This window comes from Erythrolamprus reginae, chromosome Z (genome assembly GCF_031021105.1).
Source record: "Erythrolamprus reginae isolate rEryReg1 chromosome Z, rEryReg1.hap1, whole genome shotgun sequence".
Taxonomy (NCBI): Eukaryota; Metazoa; Chordata; class Lepidosauria; order Squamata; family Dipsadidae; genus Erythrolamprus; species Erythrolamprus reginae.
In genome coordinates, this window is record NC_091963.1 from 58,644,688 (window position 1) to 58,671,531 (window position 26,844).

General features: G+C 40.2%; 1 protein-coding gene across 1 annotated transcript in view; it reads right to left on the reverse strand.

Annotated features, from left to right (window-relative positions):
- Nucleotides 1-356: 356 nt before the first annotated feature.
- The window catches only part of ADCY1 (adenylate cyclase 1), a 424,936-nt gene continuing 398,448 nt past the window's right edge, over nt 357-26,844 (reverse strand). Inside the window, exons 18-20 of the mRNA XM_070767120.1 lie at nt 4,908-5,022; nt 1,551-1,675; nt 357-695 (exon numbers count right to left, since the gene is read on the reverse strand). Coding sequence (XP_070623221.1) covers nt 357-695; nt 1,551-1,675; nt 4,908-5,022 — 579 coding nt within the window. The remainder of the gene's footprint in view (nt 696-1,550; nt 1,676-4,907; nt 5,023-26,844) is intronic.

Below are 26,844 nucleotides of genomic sequence, written 5' to 3' on the forward strand. Positions count from 1 at the left end.
TACAGCAGTTAAATCAGTAGGGAATGGAACAATCCCAATCTCTCTCACACAAATTAATATGCCTTATGTTGTTGATGCAAATACCCAGTCTCATAGGTATGTCTTCTCTGTTATCTTATTGATCTATTAAAATTACTGATAAAATATTCCATAGTTTCAGAGACATTAGACTTCTCAAACAGAATTGCTAGCCCTTGTTTGATCCTTCCCATAAGTTCTTATTAGTGGTTCCCAAGTTCTCTTTGGTTGGGTGGTTAGATTTCTTGGTTACTATCAAATTTTGCAGCCTTAACCTTTCTGATGGCCTCTGCTGTATATGTTCATCTCAAATGATAGGACAAAGATTTTCACTGCTTTCATGCCTCTTTTATAGCTGGCACGGAAGGAAGGTAATGGAGTGTCTGATTAGTATGTGCTATTGGTAGTTGAAGTGTTGCAGACCCAGTGTTTGTTGAAAGGCTGGGGGATGAGCACACAGATGGACAACTTGTGCCCAGTTTGGTCTGAATGTTTGCTCTCCCAAAGGAATAAATTTTCCTTTCTAAGTTTAAAGATCGTGTTTGTGAATTATTTCCATCGGTCTTTCCTTCTAGAAAATAAGTCAGCATTTCACCTTTGCCTTTCACACTGACTTTCCCCCGACAAACACACTCATAATTGCACCTCTTCAATATACGTTGTACTTCTTCCGTAACCTGTAAATTAAACAAACCTCAGTCACCAGCAATTACTAGATAACAGATTTTTCTTTAATAGACAGTTCCCTAAACTTTGTTTTTTATTTTTTAAGAGAAAAGAGCATTTGTTAGGACTGTTTCTCTTAGAACTCCATTCTAAGGGAAATCTCATTTTGCTTCCATAGTTACCTTTTAAACACCAAACAGAATTTGTTTCAATCCATCTTATGGTTTTGGATTTTTTATCTTTTTTCTTTGCAACTTTTAATATTACAAGGAAATTGTTCAACATTCTTGTTGAATAAGAACTAGAGCTACTCTCCATTCTCTTTTTTTATGGGTTATATTGATGTATTTTTTCCTTTCTCTTTGTTTATTTTAATTGTTCTATCATTTTACTTTCACTTTGTTTAAACTTCCTTTTTAAATGCTTTGGTTTTTATTGTTGTAAGCCTCCTAGGATAACTCCATGACAACATAGGTGGCAAATAAATTTAATAATAATATCTCAAGAGAGATAAGACAGCCAAACAATATCTCTTATTGCATCTGCACAGTGCCACTTCTCTATTACCTGGTTATCTGGTTCTCTTAGGTAATGGGATGCCAGATACAGTATTTACCTTCAGGGCTAGTGGCTTGAGGGTGTTCTCCCCATCTTTTTAACTTTGTTACTTTTTAAATGGATGTTATGTTATTTGTAAATCATTGAGAGTCATTTAGAAAATAAGATGGGTGATGTATAAGTTTGATTAATAAATAAAATAAATATTTTTCCATAGGTGGAGTTTCACTGTATTCTGAGAAGTAACCCATTGCTTTGATTTTTATTAAGATTGATGTAATTTATAAGAGAACTCTGAAAATACTCACTTGGATTTTACCTTGCACTCCAGTACTATCCATCCTGCTAGCAACATTTACAGTATTACCCCAGATATCATATTGAGGTCTTCTGGCACCAATAACACCTGCCACTACAGGACCTACATTAATACCTGAAAAAGAAGCCAAACACTTAAAAAAAAAGAAATCTAGTGGTCATCAGGCTTGGCAAGGAAATATCTGTGTCCCCTGCCCATCCCCTTTTAAAGATATATTTCCATTCTACTAAAATTGCTTTTTGATAGTAAGAAGCTGAAATGGAGAAATATTATAATATCCTTGTCTATAGCAGTGTTTCCCAACCTTTTTTGAGCCGCGGCACATTATTCACATTTACAAAATCCTGGGGAACATTGAGGGGGGAGGCGGGGGTGTGTGTGTAAAAAAAAGTTTGGACAAAAAATATCTCTCTTCCTCCCTTTCGCTCTATTTTTCTCTCTCCCTCTTTCTCTCTCTCTCTCCCTTCCCTCCTCTTTCTTTCCCCTCTCTCTCCATCTCTCTTTGTTTCTCCCTTCCTTCCTCTCTTTTTTGCCCTCCTTCTCTCTCCCTCCTTCCCTCTCTCTGTCATTCCCTCACCCTCCTTCCCCCCTCTTTCTCTCTCTCTCTTGCTTTCTCTCTCTTGCTGTCTTTCTCTCTTTCTCTCTTCCCCCCTCTCTCCCTCTCTCTTTCTCTCTCTTGCTATTTCTCTTTCTCTCTCTCTCTTTTGCTTTCTCTCTTTCTCTCCCCCTCTCTCTCCCTCTCTCTCCCTCTCTCTCTTTCTCTCTCTCTCTTTTGCTTTCTCTCTTTCTCTACCCCCTCTCTCTCCTTCTTTCTCTCCCCCCTCTCTCCCTCTCTCTTTCTCTCTCTCCCTCTCTTGCTATCTCTTTCTCTCTCCCCCCCTCTCCCCCTCTCTCTCTCCCTCTCTTGCTATCTCTTTCTCTCCCCCCTCTCTCCCTCTCTCCTTCTCTCTCTCCCTCTCTTGCTATCTTTTTCTCTCTCTTTCTATCACCCCTCTTCCTCTCTCTTTCTCTCTCTACCTCTCTTTCTCTCTCTTTCTCTCTCTTACTCTCCCCCTCTCTCCCTCTCTTTCTCTCTCTCCCTCTCTTGCTATATCTTTCTCTCTCTTTCTCTCCCCCCCTCTCTTCCTCTCTCTCTCTTTCTCTCTCTCCCTCTCTTGCTTTCTCTTTCTCTCCCCCCTCTCTCCCTCTCTCTTTCTCCCAGTAGCCGTGGGGCGACGGCAGGGTGATCAGCTGTGAGGCGGAGCTCCAGAACGGAGGCACAGACGGCGGTGGCTACACGCCGTACATTTCTGGCGTTGCGCTGGGCATGGACGTGGGGCTTGAGCCTCCGTCCTGGTCCAGCCAGCAGGCAAGTGCCAGCCACGCAATTCCAGCATTTCCAGCCGCCACCGTCGGTGCCTCTGTTCCTCTGTTCCGGAGCTCCGCCTCACAGCTGATCACCCTGACGTCGCCCCACGGCTACTGGGAGAAAGAGGGAGAGGGGGGGGAGAGAAAGAGAAAGCAAGAGAGGGGGAGAGAGAGAGGGACCACCCTGCCACCGCCCCACGGCATGCCGCCGCCATCACCCTCCTGCTGCGCGCCGCCCTCCCGCTGCCGCTGCCCTCCCACCAAGCCCCAAAGCTCACCTGCTGACAGGGAAGCTCCAGCCGGGCGGGGCGCCGCAGCTGCTGGAAAACGTGGAAGGCGCAAAGAAGCAAGCTCAGCTTCCGGTCTCACAACTTTTTTCTCTTCGCAAAAAGTTGCGAGACCAGAAGCTGAGCTTATTTCTTCGAGGCACACCTCACCATGTCTCGCGGCACACCAGTGTGCCGCGGCACACCGGTTGGGAAACACTGGTCTATAGGACATTTCCAAGTTGCAGAAATGGAAAAGAATGTTGACTTTCTTCTCTTATAAGTTTCCAGGTAACAAAATAGAAGCAGTTAATAGATAACTTCTTCAAATTTCACTAACAAACTATTAACAAAAACTCACTGGTATATGAAAGAAAGGCCTATAAGCAGTTCTTCAATTAATCCCAAGCACAGTGGAACCTCAGTTAACTAACGCCTTGGTTAGTGCACATTTCGGATAACAATCAAAAATTTCAGCAAAAATTTGCTCTGGATACTGAACAAAAATGTGGATACCGAACAGAAATTTTTGGTTATTATTCAAAATGTTACACCCATTGTCCTTCACTCCCAGCCCCCTCTCCTTACCTCTTTACCTCTTGCCTCTCTTCCTTTGTCTCCTCGCCATGGGAGCAGCAAAGCGTCGCTTCAGCTATGACGAGGCAGGTGCTGAGTTTGCTGGTCCCAGGGGGGCTTCTCTTTGAGGACAGCAGCAACTGGTCCCAGCAGTGGCAGCAACTGCTGAGGCAGCTCCGGCAGCTTCCTTTCGAGGAACAGTAACGCCGGGAACATCACGTCCATGCCCAGGCCCCCAAGCCCCTGCCGCCACCACTCTCCTCAAAAAGAAGCCGCCCCCCCTTCTGGGGGAGTGAGGGACAATGGAGGGGGGAGAGAAAAAAATCCTTTATTGCGAGTGATCCTGGAACGGAACATCCGCAATAAACGAGGGATCAATTGTCCCCATAAGAAATAAAGGCTGGGAACCAATTAAATCTATTTCCATTATTTCCTATGGGAAAAATTGTTTCAGATAACGACCATTTCAATTAACAACCAACCTTCCGGAACAGATTGTGGTCATTAACTGAGGTACCTGTAGCTTGAAAATTATAGTTGTCAACATATTTGATAAGCTTAAGCTTTTTGTCAGGAGGATTTCTGCTTTGTGACAATCTCTGGGAAGATGGTGGTAGGGAAATGAATGTTTAATACCTGGACACTACCAATACCTGTTTGAGGTGGTACAAGCTGATTTTTGTTCTTGCAAATAGTAAAAAAATGATTAGGAGGAGGAGATGGTGGCATAAACTGAAGTAGAACAATGACAGAATGACAGTGGTTTTCCTACTCCATACATATTGTATCTGAAAGTGCCTTTTTGCTGCTTATGATTTGTTTTAATCTTTTTGAAGATTAAAACACAGTTTCTTAAAGACTTTCATAATTCCTCTGGAAACTTCTCCCTGTGGAGGAATGAGGAATGGAGGAATTCCAATTTCTACAAGACTGTTTTACTTATTATGATCATTCATCTCTGTGCATTTTCCAGATCTTTAATATTAATTAATAATTGTCAAGTTAGACAGAAGAAAATTATTTATGAAGCTATTAAATATAATAGTAGCTGCTATATACTGTCAGAACATAGTATTTATTTTGTTTGTAAAATGTCTATTATGAATGCTGGCAGAAACAGTAACAGTATAGAATTCATTCTTGAAAATGTAACTCACCAACCCGAAGAACAAAATCATTGTAGGACTGATAGTTGATTTCATCAAGAACATCAAACATTTCTATTGCAAAATCAGCCAGCGTACTGAGATGGAAATAAATTGATTTCTTTGTCTATATTTTAAAAAGAAAAAATTATATCATTCCTAATGTATCGATTAAGGTAACATAGTTTTAACAAGTTTTTAAAACAGATGAAGAATTTCTTTAAATATAAATAAATATACGGGGGACATATATTTAACAGGTTGGAAGTGTTAAATACTCATTTTGGGGAGGAGTTAATTTCACAACATTAGAGTTGTAGAGAAGAGTGAGAACCCTAGAATTACATAATTCAGACAATTATAAAATTTTAGAAACAGTTATTGTATCAATAGAAGTTAATTGTTAGTCACGTTTAGTGAGATTAAATTATTCATAAGGGGTATTCATAGGAATGGATAATTATTGATTTAATGTCCTGCACCTGGGCTTCTGATAGGTATCCGTTTAGCCACTGCAGAAAACAGCAGGAAACAGATTACTATCAGATGACCTTTGGTTTAGTGCAGCTTTATTACCTCTGACCTGATTAATACTTGCTGAAATTTTAACATGATCTATGCATGTTCTTTATGACTGGGAGAGCCAGTGGTAACAAAGTCAATCAATGAGTAGGCATAACAACTAAGTCAGCCAATGGGAACTAACTACTTCTGAGTCTGTGCAGAGAATCGAAATGGAAAATTTTAAGTTTAAAGCTGTGCATGACTTACTCTCCACTCTGCTCTCTTGTCCTCTCTGTACTACTCTCTGCTGAAATGAAATAACTCCGGCTTGTTTACTTCAAGAACTAACCTGCTAATGGTATTGTAAATTCATCTGCTATTATGTTTATAAAGAAGTTATTGAATCTAGCTGAATCAGTCATCAATGGGTGCTTCTGGTTTTGATTTTTCAACAAACTTTATTACATATGTGCGTATTATACTTATTATATATTTATATTTATTAAATATTTTATGTGTGTGGTGTGTGTGTGGTGTGTGTGTGTGCATACACACACAAACTAGTGCACGAGTATGTATCTGGGGGATCAGATTAGCTGTGTATTTTACATTTAGCAAACACAAGTAGTTCTCTCTCTACTATTGATGCACAATTTGTCTTTGGTGACATAGATATGTTCATATATTTTACATATTTCCAGTTTCTTTTGAAGCAACTTAGTGGAAGAAGATCTATTTTAAAAAATGGTGGAAGTATTAACAGAGGCAATACAGATAGACAAAGAGGGATTTAAAAGCCACATAGATGAACTGTACTGAGTGCAAACAAATTATGCAAGAGGGTATAAATTGCCAAGGGAAGTCCGTATAAGATTCACAAAAAAAGCGGGAGAGGGGTGTGGTTGGCACTGCAACGTGACAGCATCCCTTGCGCTCCTGCTGGGGATTCTGAATCCCCATTGTTTGGGGAGGCTGATTCCAGTTTGGATCATCTTGGAACCCCCCTGAAGGGGGGATGAAGAAGGGGTCTTGGCTGGCCACCATTTGGGGGGATGGCATTCCCCGCAGTGGGCTGGCAGTCAACCTCGACCGGCAGTGGGTAAAACAGCCTCGGCTGCCATAGTCATGGTGGCTATGTGCTTGGAATAGATAAATAAAGCATTGAAAGTCATCTGGAAGGAGAAGAAAATCATGTTTTTGTGCTGGAGGTGGAAGAGAAAGAGGATGGTGTAGAAAGGTGAGCTGTTTTTGCTGGAAGAAAACCTTTTACAAATGTTTTTTTTAAATTCAAATTTAAGTTAGAGTGAAGTGTGGGAGCAGCCGGACTATCAGGGGGCTTTTTATTCAACATTAAATAGCTTTAAAAAATCAAACAAAATCTATGAATTATGCATCTGATTTGTTTTTGAAATTTTGGAACTAAAATTTGATTTTAGAGACTATAGAAATTTAAACTGGAAAAATCTCAAAAGAAGTTAAAAGAATCGAAAGCTACTGTAAGATTTTGTATTGGGGACCATAGTTCCCTCTAAGCTGAGCAGTGAGCAATCGCTCACTTAAAAATCATCATCAACTCAGAGTTTTCCAAACATGCCCAGAAGCCGAGAGGGAAAGAGTGAGAGGGAAGGAGAGAGAGAGGAAGAGAGAGAAACAGATAGAAAAAAGAGAGGAAGGAAAAGAGAAAGAAAAAGAATGGGAGTAAGGAAGAGAGAAAGAAAATCAAACTCTAGTTTGAAACTAGCTCAACTATTTAAGTGGCATTTTGATATTGATAGAGTTGCCCTATTATGAGCTCACTGTTATAGACACACAGTACAGTATTTTATTTTGAAATTCTCTGAGGCAAAACAGGGTGGGTTTTTTATTTGTTTGTTTGTTTGTTTATTTAATATTTCTGTGCTGCCCAGTCCCGAAGGGACTGCCGCTCAGACACTATACTTTTCCGCCCACCCCCTAAAAAAATTAGAGGGAACACTGTTGGGGACATCTGCTGGTGAAGCAGTAGTTGGCTGAATTTGTTATTCTTAATTCACTGACTATGACCTTCATGTGATGGAGCTGAGCAGACTGTTTCCAATAACAAGTGATAAAGAGCAGCTGGGAACTTGCTGGGAACCAGAAGAAAATATTTCTGATTTGAACTTTATTTCAACTTGGAAGGAGTATAAAGATAGACAGTTGGTTTTATAGGAGATACATTGGTCTTTTCAAATTTCAAGATGGAAGAAATAAGAGATCTAGTTAAAGATATTATGCAAGACATTTCTGATTGGAGAGATGAATATATAAATGCTAATATTATTTTTTCAACTGGAAGGATTAGATTATATAGAAAATGATGAAGAGGAGGAAGAAGAGAAGAGTTATGAACAGATGGAAAAGATTCCTCAACAGCAATATAATGATGCAAAGACAAAACTGATGCAAAGACAAAATTGCCAATTGAATTTTTTTTAATGAGATTGATCAAGGGAGGAAGGGATCCCAAAAGATAAATGATTTGGAAGGTGGTCTGATTAAAGATGAGGGTAGAGGGTCACATGTTTGATGATGATTATATGAAAGTAAGCACTAGTATCGAGATTAAATGTGACCTGACACCTTGGAATGGGAGAAATAAGAAAGAAATTGGGATGGAAAATGGGAAATCTGCAAAAATTGTTTTCTTTTGGCAGAAAGAGAGTATCTGATTTTAAAAAGATAAAAAAGATTAGATATAAAACAATTGGGGTTTGGCAAGAGGAATGGAAATTTGAGGGTGGATGATTGAATATTAAAATGAATTGATGTAGGGATATAATTAGATAGAATTAGCATTGTTTTTGCAAAAAATGAATGACATATGAATTTATAAAATTGTATCAGAAGGATAGATTTATATGGATAATTTATAGCTATATTTACATTTATAATAATAAAAGACTGATTTGAGCTAATGTTTTTGAAATGTTAAGTTTTCTTATTTTTTCTTTTTTAATACTAATTAAGCTTGGAAATATTGAAATATATACAGAAATGATAAGGTGGAAAGATATAATGAATGTATTGAAGTATTGATTTTGTAACAGGTCATATGCTACATGATTATAATATTACTTACTTACTTACTTACTTACTTACTTACTTACTTACTTACTTACTTACTTACTTACTTACTTACTTATTTGATTTGATTTGTATGTCGCCCCTCTCCTCAGACTCGGGGTGGTTCACAACAATAATAAAACAGTGTACAATGAACAAATCTAATATTTACGAAAGACAAGGAGGGTGGGGGCAGTTCTGATCTCTGGGGGGGAATTGATTCCAGAGGGCCAGGGCTGCCACAGAGAAGGCTCTTCCCCTGTGCCCGCCAGATGACATAGTTCAGTCAACAGGACCCGGAGAAGGCCAACTCTGTGGGATCTTATCGGCTGCTGGGATTCGTGCGGCAGAAGATGGTCACATATCTGCCTCTCACCAGCAGCACCGGAATATTCTGGCCTCTTCCACTCCAGAGATAGGCTCTCCCATACCTCCCTCCTCTACATTGCCAGGCAGGCTGACCCAATCATTCATTCCATTCATCTCATACATACCTTCCATCTGATCCCAAACATCCATCTTTAAAAATACCCCACAATAATTTAGTTAAAACATTAGAATCTTACTAAAACTCTACTAAATTTAGAAAAGTGAGGCTCACAGATATTAAACAGTGCTTGACAGCATCTACTTACAGGATTTAATTATACATCTCTTTAGAAAATGAATGTTTGCTCTTTAAAATAACCCCTCCTAAAGAACTTGTCATATCCTACTAGCATTCATGTAAAATTTCAATTGATGTCAGGATCAATAGATCACTTATTAGTAGAAAAGAGAGTTAACCTTCCAGCTTCCAAGCTTCCATTCTGTTTTAGAAAACTGGCTGGCTTTTCAAAGTTGGTGTGGTGTTGCAAGATAGAGGCAAAAAGAGAGGTCATATCCTATTCTGGACTTCACTCAAGAATATTTTAAATGATTCGTGAGAAGAAAACAGAAAAAAAGAGCAAAGCAAAACACAAATAAACAAGGGATAAGCAAGACTGATACTGATGTTGACACTGATGATTCCTTATTGTCAGTAAAAATAACAGTAGAGTTTTATAGAGCTTTCTTCTATTTTCCTTCCCCAAAGCTGACAGTCTGTATTTATTAAATATGGTAAATGGTGACATCTACTGGAATTTTCTGCACCAGCCAATATAATTTCAACAAAATACTATATTTTATGCATTTAAATATAAAAAAACTGCAAGGTAGCTTTAAAAAATAAACAACCAAAATTAAACTATTTATCTGGATCTCTTGGTATTCTTAAAAAATTAGACAAAGATAGAGACTAAGTATTGCCATTATGACACATTATGATAAATGTCAAACTAAAATAATGGATTGATTAGATTTTGGACTTTCCTTTTTCTTTTTTCTTTTTTTAGTTGGACTATTTACAATTATTTAAATAGTAATAGTGCTCGATTTGTTTTTCTTTTCTTTTTTTATTATTATACTTTCTTTTTTTAGCTCATAATTTTTTTGATTTTATATAGGAAGAGGTAGTAAGTGTTTTTAGAATACATGAGAAGGGGGAGTAAAGATAACGGCTTAATTGTGTCTGAAAGAATAAGATGAAATTAATGCAATAAAGTTAAAGAAAATCAATGTGGAATTCAATTAGATGAAAATTTCGACATCTGGATGACAAAGTTAAAGGTCAAGGTTGGGGGGGTATGTTTAATACCAAAAATATTTTAATTTTGGACTATTAAATTTTGGGGGGGACAATTATATATGACTAAATACTGTTTTTATTGAAATTTGATTATTTTGAAATATATGAAAAAAAAATTGTATGAAGGAAAAAATAAATAAAAATTTACCCCCCCCAAAAAAAATATTCACAAAAAAAGCAATTAGAGATGAGATATATAAGAACACAAGTATGATATATCAAGGAAAAGAAATAATAGTGCTAAAGCAAATTCCTAAACAAATAAGAGATAGATGAAGAGATTTCCAATATCTTACATCTAAACTAATAAGACACGGGATACCATTTAGATGGTTAATCCCAGGAGGACTTTTAGTCACCTGGAAAGAGAAAAAAATTAAAATTGATTTCTATGAGAAAGCAGATAATTTTATAGCATAGGACATTGAAAGAAATGGAGAAAGCAGCTAGAATTGAAATCCTAAAGCCAAGAAGAAAAAAAGAAAGAAGAGAAAGGAATACGAGAAGACGAAAGAGAAGAGAAAGTGAAAATAGTCATCACAGCGGCGGCAAGAAGACAGGATCATGGTGAAGCAAGTTAAAATATTTTCAGTTAATATTAATGGTTTAAATTTGATAATTAAAACAAGACAAACAATAAATAAATTACAAAAGGAAAATGAAGATATAATATGTTTGCAGGAAACTGATATAAGAAAAATAGATTATAAATTGTTGAAAAATCTTAAACTTGGAAAACTGAGACAAAAAAGAGAGGAATTGCTGTCTTTATTATTATTTTATTATTATTATTATTATTATTTATTATTATTATATATTATTATATATTATATATGATTCTACACAAAAATATGTAACCCTTCCCTGGTGCAGAGCTGAAGGGATTGGATACTGGAGCCTAGGGGATAATTCTCTGCCTTACAAGGCAAAGGTTGCAGGTTCAAGTCCCAGTGGGTATGGCTAGCTGATGAGGCCAAAATAAGGCCGAAATAGATATATCCTAGTCTCCCTTAATTTTCAAATTCAGCAAAAAATATGTGATATATATATATATATATATATATATATATATATATATATATATATATATATATATATATATATATGTAGATTGTTCTGAGTTCGGGTTTTGCCCTGTGTAATGTTTTGCATGTCTATGCGACGTTTCGGCGAAATCACATTCACCATCATCAGGCTGGAGTTCCAATCTTTGTGTTTTTGCAAATGAATATTAGCAACTGACATTTCTTCTTAGCATGTAGTGTGGGGGTGGAGATTTGCTTTGAATGTAGCAAATAGATTGGGTGACTATGCTTCCGTGATCTGATTGGTTGGTGTAATCATGGTTATAGAAGGAATGGCATGAAGATTATGAAGTGTTTTGTTTAAGTCTGATTTCCAAATATAAACTAACCGAAGAGTGAGCCAGCGCATGGCAGAACATATGAATGCAGTCAAGAAACAGGAGAAGACCTCCTCCCTTGTCCAGCACATTAAAAGAACAGGGCACGAAATTGACTTTGAAAAAACTAAATTACTCCACAAAACAGAGAATTTATATAAAAGAATCTCTCTAGAAGCTATCGAAATTGAAAAGAGATCCTTTTGTTTAAATAAAAGGGATGATACCTCGCGCCTGCCAGAGATCTGGAAACCAGCCTTAAACAAAATAAACACTTCATTATAATCAATATATCAATCCTTTAATTATTATGATTTTAGAATTTTATATTTGGAAATCAGACTTAAACAAAACACTTCATAATCTTCATGCCATTCCTTCTATAACCATGATTACACCAACCAATCAGATCACGGAAGCATAGTCACCCAATCTATTTGCTACATTCAAAGCAAATCTCCACCCCCACACTACATGCTAAGAAGAAATGTCAGTTGCTAATATTCATTTGCAAAAACACAAAGATTGGAACTCCAGCCTGATGATGGTGAATGTGATTTCGCCGAAACGTCGCATAGACATGCAAAACATTACACAGGGCAAAACCCGAACTCAGAACAATCTACATACATATACCCGTGAAAATTTACGAAAACATATATATATATATATATATATATATGTACAGTAATACCTCATGATACGAACTTAATTGGTGCAAGGAGGAGGTTCGTAAGACGAAAGGTTCGTAAGACGAAACATTGTTTCCCATAGGAAACAATGTAAAGTCAATTAATCCGTGCAACCAAAAAAAACCCCGCAAAAAAACTGCTTTCGGCGACTGCTGGGAAGCCGGGCGGCTGTTTTAAAAGGTCGCAGCCGGCCTGGGGGGCTTCCGGGTGCTGGGAAGCCCCCCAGGCCGGCTGCGACCTTTTAAAAGAGCCGCGCCGCTTCCCAGCTGTCTCCTGAAGCCGAACGCGGAAGTTTGTACGTGCGTCTTCTCTGATTTCCTCCCTCCCTCCTGGCCTCCCTCCTCCTCCTCCTCCTGTATTCCGCCTCCCTCCCAGCCTCCGGGCCACATTCTCTGCGCCGCCGGCCGGCTGTCATCTTCTAAAGAAGCAAGAAGAGGAGGAGGAGCTGGGCGCCTTCCTCCACCACCACCGGCGCCCAGCTCCTCCTCCTCTTCTTGCTTGTTTAGAAGATGACAGCCAACCGGCGGCGCGGACGCTGGGGATGGTGTGCGTGTGTGGAAAGCGTCAGCGGGAGAACTGGGGGGAGCCGTGGCCACTACCCCGTGGAAGGGACCCGGCTGGGACACTCCCGAAGGTGTGGGCTGGGGTCTTTCCAGGAGTGCAAGCAGCAGGCGTGGGCTGGGGTCCCCCCAGTTCTCCCACGGACCTCTTCCACACATGCGATCTTCCGGGACGGCGAGGCTCAATGACGGAAGGCAGCCACCTGGCCCGGGAGGCGTGGCTTGATCCGCTGAGCCTGGCCGGCCCGAAAGATCGCAGCCCGTGTTGCCTGCGGCGGCGAGGGAAGCCAAGCCGAGAGCAGCATCACCGCGGCTCCTGGCTCGGTTTCCCTCGCCGCCGCAGGCAACACGGGCTGCGATTTTCTGGGCCGTCCAGGCTCAGCGGATCAAGCCGCGGCTCCCGGATCAAGCCGCGCCTCCCGTCACTGAGCCTCGCCGGCCCGGAAAATCGCAGCCCGTGTTGCCTGCGGCGTCGAGGGAAACCGAGCCAGGAGCCGCGGTGATGCTGCTCTCGGCTTGGGTTCCCTCGCCGCCGCAGGCAACAGGGGCTGCGATTTTCCGGGCCGGCGAGGCTCAGAATCTTACTAAAACTCTACTAAATTTAGAAAAGTGAGGCTCACAGATATTAAACAGTGCTTGACAGCATCTACTTACAGGATTTAATTATACATCTCTTTAGAAAATGAATGTTTGCTCTTTAAAATAACCCCTCCTAAAGAACTTGTCATATCCTACTAGCATTCATGTAAAATTTCAATTGATGTCAGGATCAATAGATCACTTATTAGTAGAAAAGAGAGTTAACCTTCCAGCTTCCAAGCTTCCATTCTGTTTTAGAAAACTGGCTGGCTTTTCAAAGTTGGTGTGGTGTTGCAAGATAGAGGCAAAAAGAGAGGTCATATCCTATTCTGGACTTCACTCAAGAATATTTTAAATGATTCGTGAGAAGAAAACAGAAAAAAAGAGCAAAGCAAAACACAAATAAACAAGGGATAAGCAAGACTGATACTGATGTTGACACTGATGATTCCTTCTTGTCAGTAAAAATAACAGTAGAGTTTTATAGAGCTTTCTTCTATTTTCCTTCCCCAAAGCTGACAGTCTGTATTTATTAAATATGGTAAATGGTGACATCTACTGGAATTTTCTGCACCAGCCAATATAATTTCAACAAAATACTATATTTTATGCATTTAAATATAAAAAAACTGCAAGGTAGCTTTAAAAAATAAACAACCAAAATTAAACTATTTATCTGGATCTCTTGGTATTCTTAAAAAATTAGACAAAGATAGAGACTAAGTATTGCCATTATGACACATTATGATAAATGTCAAACTAAAATAATGGATTGATTAGATTTTGGACTTTCCTTTTTCTTTTTTCTTTTTTTAGTTGGACTATTTACAATTATTTAAATAGTAATAGTGCTCGATTTGTTTTTCTTTTCTTTTTTTATTATTATACTTTCTTTTTTTAGCTCATAATTTTTTTGATTTTATATAGGAAGAGGTAGTAAGGGTTTTTAGAATACATGAGAAGGGGGAGTAAAGATAACGGCTTAATTGTGTCTCAAAGAATAAGATGAAATCAGCGGATCAAGCCGCGCCTCCCGGATCAAACCGCACCTCCCGTCACTGAGCCTCGCCGGCCCGGAAAATCGCAGCCCGTGTTGCCTGCGGCGTCGAGGGAAACCGAGCCAGGAGCCGCGGTGATGCTGCTCTCGGCTTGGGTTCCCTCGCCGCCGCAGGCAACAGGGGCTGCGATTTTCTGGGCCGGCGATGCTCAGCGGATCAAGCCGCGCCTCCCGGATCAAGCCGCGCCTCCCGTCACTGAGCCTCGCCGGCCCAGAAAATCGCAGCCCGTGTTGCCTGCGGCGTTGAGGGAAACCGAGCCAGGAGCCGCAGTGATGCTGCTCTTGGCTTGGCTTCCCTTGCCGCCGCAGGCAACAGGGGCTGCGATTTTCCGGGCCAGCGAGGCTCAGTGACGGAAGGCCCGGGAGTCGCGGCTTGATCCGCTGAGCCTGGCTGGCCCGAAAGATCGCAAGGCACGTTGCCTGCGGCGGTGAGGGAAACCAAGCCGGGAGTAGCGGCGACGCTGCTCCGGTTGCCTGGTCCTCTCCTGCCTCCCAAGCTGATGTTCCCCGCTGCGTCGGGCGCCGCCAGCCCCGAGTCGGACGCACCCTCGCCGCCGCGCCCAGCCGCTGCCCACCCCGTCCTAGCCGGAGCCTGAGCCGAGCCCGCTCGGTCACGCCTCACCCGCCGCCCACCCGATCCTGCGCCTCCTGCTTCCCCCCCCCAAGCCAAAAATACAAAGGCGGTCTGCCGCCGCCCGCGGAGCAATGGGAAGCTGAAGCCGCTGGCGGTTTCAGACTCCGTTTGCTCCATGCTGCTCCGCCCTGCCTGTCATGCGGCGGCAGACCGTCTTTGTGTTTTTCGCTGAGGGGGGAGCAGGAGGACCTTCCTGACTCCCTTCCCCAGCGCCAGACCTCCTGCCTTCCCTCCCAGCCAAAAACCCAAAGCGGCCTCCCGGACGTTTTCCGTCTTACCAACCTGCCGCCGCCGCCGAGAAGCCCCGCAGCCCGGCTGTCACCTTTTAAAACAGCCGGGTGGCTTCCCAGCAGCTTCCCGAAGCCGAACGCCAAACCCGAACTTCCGGGTTCAGCTTCGGGAGGCTGCTGGGAAGCCCCCCGGCTGTTTTAAGAGGTGACAGCCGGGCTGCGGGGCTTCCCAGCAGCCTCCGGAATGCCGAACCCAGAAGTTCGGGTTTGGCGTTTGTAAGATGAAAAACGTTCGTTAGAAGAGGCAAAAATTTTCTGAACCCCGGGTTCGTATCACGGGTTGTTCGTAAGACGAGGGGTTCGTATCTTGAGGTACCACTGTAGATTGTTCTGAGTTCGGGTTTTGCCCTGTGTAATATTTTGCATGTCTATGCAACGTTTCGGTGAAATCACATTCACCATCATCAGGCTGAAGTTTCAAGCTTCGTGCTGTTGTAACAGCACGAAGCTTGAAACTTCAGCCTGCTGATGGTGAATGTGATTTCACTGAAACGTCGCATAGGCATGCAAAATATTACACAGGGCAAAACCCGAACTGAGAACAATCTACATACATATACCCATGAAAATTTACGAAAACATATATATATATATATATATAATAAGGCCGAAATGGATCTATCCTAGTCTCCCTTAATTTTAAAATTCCAGCTAAAAACATTTAACATATATATATATATATATATATATATATATATATATATATATATATATATATATATATATATGACGGTCTCGGTCCAATATATGTGGCTGGGCAGATTTTAAACATAACATCAAGGCAGCCTTTGGTACAGATAAAAAAATAGCCAACATTTGGTTTATATACATATATTAGTAAAAACTTGGAAAATTCTAACACAAATATACTAGACTTTTTAATATTCAATATATATTTAACTATGTATTCTTTTTCTGTATTTGAATCTATACTTTCAAGATAAGCGGGGGAAATGTACCCCCACCCTATGTTTAATGTTTGTATGTGTGTTCGTCTATTTTAAGAAAAATTAATAAAAAATACTTTAAAAAAAAAATAGCCAACATCCTAAGAAACCCGAAAGACAATATCCAGCTAGAAAACCAGGGAGTTTATCAAATACAGTAATACCTCATGATACGAACTTAATTGGTGCAAGGAGGAGGTTCGTATGACGAAAGGTTCGTAAGACGAAACACTGTTTCCTATAGGAAACAATGTAAAGTCAATTAATCCGTGCAACCAAAAACCCCCCCGCAAAAAAACAGCTTTCGGCGACTGCTGGGAAGCCGCACGGCTGTTTTAAAAGGTGACAGCCGGCCTAGGGGGCTTCCCCGGGGTTCGGGGGGTGCTGGGAAGCCCCCAAGGCCGGCTGCGACCTTTTAAAACAGCCGCGCGGCTTCCCAGCTGTCTCCAAACGCCGAACGCGGAAGTTCGGCTTTGGCGTTCGGCTTCAGGAGACAGCTGGGAAGCGGCGCGGCTGTTTTAAAAGGTCGCAGCCGGCCTGGGGGGCTTCCCAGGAGAGTAAATGCACGTGTTGCAGAACATAAGAATGCATTAAAGAAAAAAGAAAAAACCTCCTCCCTTTTCCAACACTTCAAAACTACAGGACATGAAATTGATTTTGACAGCACTAAATTAATTTCCAAAACAGAACACTACAGCAAAAGAATAATCATGGAAGCCATCGAGATAGAAAAACATCCCCAAAATATGAACAAGCGGGATGATACCTCCCGCTTACCAGACACAAAAACTGAAACTAGACTCAGAACACACATTGCAAAACAATCAAATAGCCTGCAAGCTCCAACTACTCAGGATATCACGCCTAATCAACAACCATTAACTAATCAGCATACTTCAGCTACATCAACGACCCCAGATGTTACACTACTGACTCACCAGGAAGTTTCTACACAGCAGGCAATTGCTGAGCCATCAAACCACACCCAGCCACCAGTATTTATAGAAGGAAGGCAGCTCAGGTCTCGCAGTGTTCACCTTAGAACAAGGACAGAAACACCAGCCTGATGATGATGAGTGTGACTGCCCAGGTGCTCGGTGAGGAATTCAGAACTTTTTTGGACAGGCATTTAAACTAGGTAAAGGGGACAGAGATGTACCAGATGTGGAGGATTTCTGTCCCCGACCAATGAGGATAAATCAGTTTCTGGAAGCTTATGAAAAGGGAGCTGTAAATAAAATAGATGTAGTTGTTGATGATAAGGGGCAAACTAATAATGAAAATAATGTTCTTCGGGTAATGTACACAAATGCTCGAAGCTTGAGCAACAAGCTCTGTGAGTTAATGGCCATAATATCTAGAGATAATTTGGATCTGGTTGCCATAACTGAGACATGGTTTAAGGATTCTAATGAATGGGAAATATCCATACCAGGATATACACTGTATAGGAAGGATAGAATAGAGAGAAGGGGAGGTGGAGTAGCCATTTATGTTAAAGAAAGTCTAAAAACAATACTAATTCAAAATACATGTAAAGATCTGGAGACCCTCTGGATTTGCATGCAAAATAAAGACGGTTCTGTCATTAGAATTGGGGTGATCTATAGGCCTCCAGGGCAATCTGAGGAACATGACAACAAGATGGTGGATGAGATTACCCTAATGGCAGTAAAGGGAGATATTGTGGTTATGGGTGATTTCAACATGCCTGATGTTGACTGGAATATCACCAGTGCCCTTACATGCAAAAGTAAGAATATAGTAGAGGCCTTTACAGGAGCAGCTATGGCACAGCTAGTTAAGACACCAACTAGAGGGGAGAATATTCTAGATTTAGTTTTTACCAATGGGAATCGGGTTTCAGAGGTCAAGGTGGGAGAAAATTTAGGTTGCAGTGACCATCTATGTTTGTGGTTTGATGTAAAAACTGATGGTGAGCAATCCTATACTGCAACCAAAGTATTGGATTTCAGAAAAACAAATTTTAATGCAATGGGGGAATATTTAAATAATGAATTAAAGGGGAGGGATAAAATGGCAGGAGCAAGCACCCAGTGGACTGTATTAAAAAAGGCCATCTTAAAAGCCACAAGACTTTATGTAAAGCAAGTAACTAAAGGTAAAAGGAAGAAGAAACCGCTATGGTTTGGCAATGATGTAAGGGCTATAGTCAATGAAAAAAAGGCTGCCTATAGGAGGTATAAAGAGTCTGGAAGTATAGCTGATAGAGAGGTGTATAAAATGAGACAGAAGGAGGCGAAACAGATAATATATGCTGCTAAAGCCTCAAAAGAGGAAGAAATAGCAAAATCTGTAAAGAAGGGGGATAAAACCTTCTTCAGATATATTAGTGATAGGAAGAAGAAAAACTGCAGCATCACAAAGCTTAGTACCGGGAATAATACATGCATTGATGGGAATAAGGAGATCGCTGACCATTTCAATAGCTACTTCTGTTCAGTTTTCTCAAAAGACACCTTACAAAATAATAATAATACTATAGAGGGATATAGCATTGCTTCCAGCTGTACGGATTCAGCTCCAGTGTTCTTAGAAGCCGATGTCTTAGAAGAACTTGAAAGATTAAAGATAAATAAGGCAATGGGTCCAGATGGCATCCACCCCAGAGTTCTTAAAGAACTCAGATCTGTCATTGCTACCCCCCTGACTGATTTGTTTAACAAATCCCTGTTAACAGGAGATGTTCCTGAGGATTGGAGAATGGCCAGTGTTGTGCCTATCCACAAGAAGGGCAGTAGAGAAGAAGCTGGTAACTACAGGCCAGTTAGCTTGACATCAGTTGTAGTTAAAATGATGGACACTCTACTCAAAAAGAGGATAAATCAGCATCTAAAAAACAATAACTTATTGGACCCAAATCAGCATGGCTTTACTGAAGGCAAATCGTGTCAGACTAATCTCATTGAGTTCTTTGACTATGTCACAAAGGTGTTGGATCAAGGTGGTGCCGTGGATATTGCCTATCTGGACTTCAGCAAAGCCTTTGATACGGTTCCACATAAAGAGCTGATAGATAAATTAGTGAAGATTGGACTTAATCCCTGGATAGTTCAGTGGATTTCAAGCTGGCTGAAGCATAGACATCAGAGAGTTATTGTTAATGGCGAGTATTCTGAGCAGAGACAGGTTACAAGCGGTGTGCCACAAGGGTCTGTTCTGGGTCCTATTCTTTTTAATATGTTTGTGAGTGACATAGGGGAAGGTTTGGTAGGGAAGGTTTGCCTATTTGCTGATGACTCTAAAGTGTGCAATAGGGTTGATATTCCTGGAGGGGTCTGTAATATGGTAAATGATTTAGCGTTACTAGATAAATGGTCAAAGCAATGGAAACTGCAGTTTAATGTTTCCAAATGTAAAATAATGCACTTGGGGAAAAGGAATCCTAAATCTGAGTATTGCATTGGCAGTTCTGTGTTAGCAAAAACTTCAGAAGAGAAGGATTTAGGGGTAGTGATTTCTGACAGTCTCAAAATGGGTGAGCAGTGTGGTCGGGCGGTAGGAAAGGCAAGTAGGATGCTTGGCTGCATAGCTAGAGGTATAACAAGCAGGAAGAGGGAGATTGTGATCCCCTTATATAGAGCGCTGGTGAGACCACATTTGGAATACTGTGTTCAGTTCTGGAGACCTCACCTACAAAACGATATTGACAAAATTGAACGGGTCCAAAGACGGGCTACAAGAATGGTGGAAGGTCTTAAGTATAAAACGTATCAGGAAAGACTGAATGAACTCAATCTGTATAGTCTGGAAGACAGAAGGAAAAGGGGGGACATGATCGAAACATTTAAATATGTTAAAGGGTTAAATAGGGTTCAGGAGGGAAGTGTTTTTAACAGGAAAGTGAACACAAGAACAAGGGGACACAATCTGAAGTTAGTTGGGGGAAAGATCAAAGGCAACATGAGAAAATATTATTTTACTGAAAGAGTAGTAGATCCTTGGAACAAACTTCCAGCAGACGTGGTTGGGAAATCCACAGTAACTGAATTTAAACATGCCTGGGATAAACATATATCCATTGTAAGATAAAATACAGGAAATAGTAAAAGGGCAGACTAGATGGACCATGACATAACGGCTCATCCATCTTCACAAATCTAACCCACTCAATGACCAAACCCAAATCGACTTCACTGTAGACCACGTTGAAAAAGCAATACGAGATCTCAAACCTATCAGTAAGACCTGACGGTCTTTGTGCATACTTCCTAAAACAGCTTTCCTCTGCTATAGCCAAACCTCTAAGCATTATATTCCAAAACTCCTTCAGGACCAGCACATTTTCCAAGCTATGGTTAAAAGCTCTAGTCATCCCCATCTTCAAAAAAGGGGATCCTTCCAATGTTCCCTCTAATTTTTTTCCGGGGTGGGTGGAAAAGTATAGTGTCTGAGCGGCAGTCCCCTTGGGACTGGGCGGCATAGAAGTACAAACAAACAAACAAACAAACAAATAAAATAAATCCCTTCTTTTTTATTACAAGAATGAAAAATAAAACAAAACAAAACTCTATTACTATTAAAACTAAAACAACCAGCAAATCCAAAAACATAACTATTAATAAAAACAGGTGAGGGCTGGTTTTTTCCCCCTCTGTTATTATTTAAGGGCTTTTACCATATGCTTTTAATCAAGAGTCACTTCTCTCTCTGTTTCTCTCACTTTCCTGTCATTCTGTGCCTCAATCATTTTCTCATTTCTCTTTTTTCTCCCCTTTTTTCTATCATTTCTCTCTCTCTCTTCCTTCCACTCCTCTCTCTCTTGCTTTCTTCCTCTCTCTCACTCTCTCTCTCTTCCTTCCTCTTACTCTCTCTCTCTCTCTCCCTTCCTCTTTCTCTCTCTCTCTCTCTCTCCCTTCCTTTCTTTCCTTCTCTCTTCCTTCCACTTTTTTCTCTTTCTCTCTCTTTTACTTCCTTCCCCTCTTCCCCTCCCTCTCTTTCTCCCTCTCTCTCTTTATATTTATCTCTTCCTTCCTTCCTCTCTTCCTCCCTTTCTCTCTCCCTCTTGTTCACTTTTCTCTCCCTTCCTTCCCTCCCTCCTTCTTTCCTCTCCACTTCTCTTTCCCTTCCTCTCTTTCCCTTGCTTCTCTCTACGTCTCCGGCGGGCAGCCGGCTTTGCTGACCAGCACAAGGCTCAAGCCAGCTGCCTGGGAAAACTCTGTGCTGGCCAGGAAAGCCAGCTTTCCGGGAAAGCAGCGCACTTTTCAAATGTGCTGCTTTCCTGCAACTCTTTCCTGGGCAGGGGGAGGAGGAGGCCACTCCCCCCCCCCAGGAAAGAGGTGCAGGAAAGCTGGCTTTCCTGGCTGGCACAGGGCTTTCCCACCGCTCCCCCCCCCCCGAAAACACAACGGAGGTCCAGGATGACAGGCAGGGCGAAGCGGGGTGGAGCAATAGGAGGCTCAAGCAGACAGCTTCCGCGCTTTTCTTTCGGCGGAAGAGGAGGAGAGGGGGCGGATCGGGCAGGCGGGGGGCAGCGCCTTCTACTGCCGGCGCCTCCCCGCGCCCCCCCCCCCCCGCGGGCTGGCAGGGGGATGGGGAGTGCACGCCCGTGAAAAAGGGTGCGCGGGGGGGTATTTTGGTGCACTCGCATGCTCACGCGTGCAGCTTACGGGGATCCTTCTCTCGTTGATAACTACAGACCAATATCACTATGCTGCGTCTCATGGAATCAATTATAAATCAACCAATTACTCTTCACTTAGAATCTAATAATCTACTCTCTAACAAACAATTTGGATTCAGAAGGAAATTATCCTGCAACCTACAACTACTTCACTGCAAAAACATATGGACTACCCACCTAGATCAAGGAAAATCTATTGATGCAATTTATATCGACTACTGCGAAACCTTTGATTCAGTGGTCCATGACAAACTACTACTAAAACTTAAATCCTATGGCATCTCAGGATTCCTCCACAGCTGGATTACAGCATTCCTGTCAAACAGACAAGTTGTTAAAATTGGAAGCACCATTTCCACCCCCCGTCCCTGTTAAAAGTGGTGTTCCCCAAGGCAGCGTACTAGGACCTACTCTTTTCATTCTCTACATCAACGACCTCTGCGATCATATCATAAGCAACTGTGTTCTTTTTGCCGACGATGTAAAACTTTTCAATACCACACACAACACAACTATTGTCCAAAAAGACCTTGACTTCATCTCAGATTGGTCTAACACTTGGCAACTTCAAATATCATCTAGCAAATGCTCTGTTCTCCACATCGGCAAAAAGAATCCAAACCTCGTATACAAACTAAATAAACAAAATCTGACAAACAACCCCCACGCAGTAAAAGACCTTGGAATACTAATATCAAATGACCTAAGTGCCAAAGCCCACTGCAACAATATCGCCAAAAAGGCTTCTAAAATTGTCAACCTGATCCTACGTAGCTTCTGCTCCAGCAATCTCACACTACTCACCAGAGCTTACAAAACTTTCGCCAGACCCATCCTCAAATACAGCTCACCTGTCTGGAACCCCACACCAAATTTCGGACATGAACACCCTAGAAAAGGTCCAACGATACTTCACCAGAAGAGCCCTTCACTCCACCACTCGAAACAGAATACCCTACGAAAATAGACTTACAATCCTGGGTCTAGAAAGCTTAGAACTACGACGCCTTAAACATGATCTAAGTATTGCCCACAAGATCATATGCTGCAATGTCCTGCCTGTCAACAACTACTTCAGCTTCAACTGCAATAACACAAGAGCACGCAACAGGGTCAAACTTAATATCAACCGCTCCAAACTTGACTGTAAAAAATATGACTTTAGCAATCGAGTTGTTGAAGCATGGAACTCATTACCAGACTCCGTGGTGTCAACCCCCAAACCCCAACATTTTCCCCTTAGACTTTCCACGGTTGACTTCTCCAGATTCCTTAGAGGTCAGTAAGGGGCGAGCATAAGTGCACTAGTGTGCCTTCCATCCCCTGTCCAATTGTCTCTCCTATATTTTATATATCTTTTCTCCTATCCATATATCCTTCCTCTACTCTTCATTGATGTATTCTATTCTCATATCTCTTCTTCTATCCCTTCCCTGATATTTACTACTACACGTTTCTATTCTCCTTAACTTTCAATTTGTATTGGACAAAATAAATAAATAAATAAATAGATAAATAAATAAATAAATAAATAAAAGAAAACATAAAACAACACTAATACATAAAAACAAAAACAAACAAACATTATTTGGATGAATTTGCAGCATATTCTATAGGAAAAAAGTTTCCAACTATGGTAACATTCTATTATAGCTCTGTTAAGTTATTTGCATATGCCAATTTGAAAGAAAAATACACATCTTAAATTATAAAAAACATTCGATATCTTTATATTAACAATAATTCTAATACCAGGCAGCAGCTTTGTCAATTAAATATTATTCTGATTGTATATTAACCAGTTTTTTTCTTTTTCTCTAACCATCAATAGAAGCTTTCCCAACACTTGTAGAAATCATATTCTTCCTTATTTTTTATTTCTAACGTTAACTTATCCATTTCTGCACAAAGTATAACCTTTTCTGTGATCTCTTCCTCCTGAGGAATTGCTTCATTCTTCCAATATTGGGCATAGATTAACCTGGCCGCTGTAGTTATGTGGATAATCAAATATATTTGATGCTTTTCTAGTTTTTGCTGGAATATTCCTAGCAAAAAACTTTCCGGATTTTTTTCTAATTTGATCCCTAAAATTTCTTCCAACCAATTTGTAATTGTATTCCAAAAGTATTTTGCTTTGTCAGATGGTAATAAGATGGTAATAAGAGCCAATTTCGCCTTTACATTTCCAACATGTTGATGAACATTTTTTTGTCAATTCTAGCTAATTGTACAGGTGTTATATGCTATCTATAGTACATTTTAAATCAATTTTCTTTATAAGAGGTGGCTAGGGTCATTTTTAAATTTCTTTCCCATGCTTGTTGACACATATCAAATTCTATACTGTATACAAAATTTTGTTCCCATTTCTTCATATTTGACTTTATTTTTCCCTTTTCCTCATCTTGAGATAGTAAGTGGCGATATATTTTCTGGATTGCTTTTTCCTGAGGTATTTGTATTTGTATTGTACTTATTGGATTTGTATGCCGTCCCTCTCCATGGCCTAACAGTAATTTGTCCAATGCCTTTTCTTTCTCAATTCCTAAGTCCTTATCCTCAATTCCTTATCCTTATCATACTTAGATTTAATCTGTAAATATTCCCACCATTCTAGTTTAATTTCTTCTTTTCCTAATTCTGCTCTTGTCTTAATATTCCCATCCTCTTTAGCTATATGTTTATATGTAATTATTTTACCTAGTTTTGTGAGATTCGGGTGAGTATAGGCTTCCAAGGGTGAAAACCAGAATTCTGTATTCTTGATTTTTAATTTTTTGCCAAACACTTAATAGCGAATTTCTAATATAATGATTTGTAAAATCATTAGTTTTACATTTTCCTTGCCATAAAAATGAGTGTCAACGCTAAATCATGGCCCTCTAAGGTTAATAGTTTAGTGTTGTCTAATTGAATCCAATGTTTGACCCACATTGAGATGGATGCGTTATAGTATCTGTGCACAATATGACTGTATGTATGCTTTTATTTACTGGGGTTTCTCTTTTAGATTTTTATATGTATAATTGCTATCTTAGATTCTAATTATTAGATTTGTCATTATGTATTGTTTTTATCACTGTTGTGAGCCACCCCGAGTCTACGGAGAGGAGTGGCATACAAATCTAAATAATAATAATAATAATAATAATAATAATAATAATAATAATAATAATAATTATTATTATTATTATTATTATTATTATTATTATTATTAAAAAAAATATTTTTATCCAGGCTGGTAAACTAAGGCCGCCCTCTTCTTTTGGCTTTTTTAGGTATTTAACGCGAATTCTTGATTTTTTGTGTTGCCAGATAAATTTGCCAAAAAGTTTATTCAGATTAGTAAAGTAATCTTGTTTAAGCTTAATGGGGATGGTCTGAAATAAAAAAAGAATCTTTGGTAGTACATTCATTTTAACTGTGGCTATTCTACCCATAAAGGAAAGTTGAAATTTTTCCCATTTATCTAGATCTTTTTTAATTTTCTCAGTCAGTTTGTCATAATTGTTAGAGTGATCCCTAGGTATTTTATCTTTTTCATTATTTGAAAATTTAACTTTGCTATTAATCCATTTTTTGATCCATTCTCATATTTCTAAGTAGCATTTTAGGTTTTTGCTTGTTTATTTTTAGTCCTGCTAGATTCCCAAATTTTTCAAGTGTTTCTATAGAAACATAGAAGAAACATAGAAGACTGACGGCAGAAAAAGACCTCTTGGTCCATCTAGTCTGCCCTTTCACTATTTCCTGTATTTTATCTTAGGATGGATATATGTTTATCCCAGGCATGTTTAAATTCAGTTACTGTGGATTTCCCAACCACGTCTGCTGGAAGTTTGTTCCAAGGATCTACTACTCTTTCAGTAAAATAATATTTTCTCATGTTGCCTTTGATCTTTCCCCCAACTAACTTCAGATTGTGTCCCCTTGTTCTTGTGTTCAATTTCCTGTTAAAAACACTTCCCTCCTGAACCCTATTTAACCCTTTAACATATTTAAATGTTTCGATCATGTCCCCCCTTTTCCTTCTGTCTTCCAGACTATACAGATTGAGTTCATTCAGTCTTTCCTGATACGTTTTATACTTAAGACCTTCCACCATTCTTGTAGCCCGTCTTTGGACCCGTTCAATTTTGTCAATATCTTTTTGTAGGTGAGGTCTCCAGAACTGAACACAGTACTCCAAATGTGGTCTCACCAGCGCTCTATATAAGGGGATCACAATCTCCCTCTTCCTGCTTGTTATACCCCTAGCTATGCAGCCAAGCATCCTACTTGCCTTTCCTACCGCCCGACCACACTGTTCACCCATTTTGAGACTGTCAGAAATCACTACCCCCAAATCCTTCTCTTCTGAAGTTTTTGCTAACACAGAACTGCCAATGCAATACTCAGATTTAGGATTCCTTTTCCCCAAGTGCATTATTTTACATTTGGAAACATTAAACTGCAGTTTCCATTGCTTTGTTTCTCATTATGGCATTCATAGTATTCCAGAATATCTAATATGGTTCTCAAATTATTCCTCAGCTGTGTTTTAGGTAGGAATCTGTTCTTATCGGGGTGAATAAATTAATTTAAAAATCCTTTTAATCTGGTTGCCATAATTGAGCTAAATATTTTATAATCCACATTTAGAAGAGAAATGGATCTATAATTCGCTATTTGGGTCTGGTCAGTATCTTTTTCAAATATCAACGTTAGGTTTGCATCTTTCCATGAAGCAGGTATTTTGCCTTCTTCCAGGACTGCATTAAATACTTCTAGTAGTGTCTCTTCTAAGACTTCTAATATCTCTTTGTATAATTCTATAGGTAGGCCATCTGGTCCAGGGGTTTTATTCTTTTTTTGGTTTTTTACTGCTTCTCTTAGCTCTCCTAT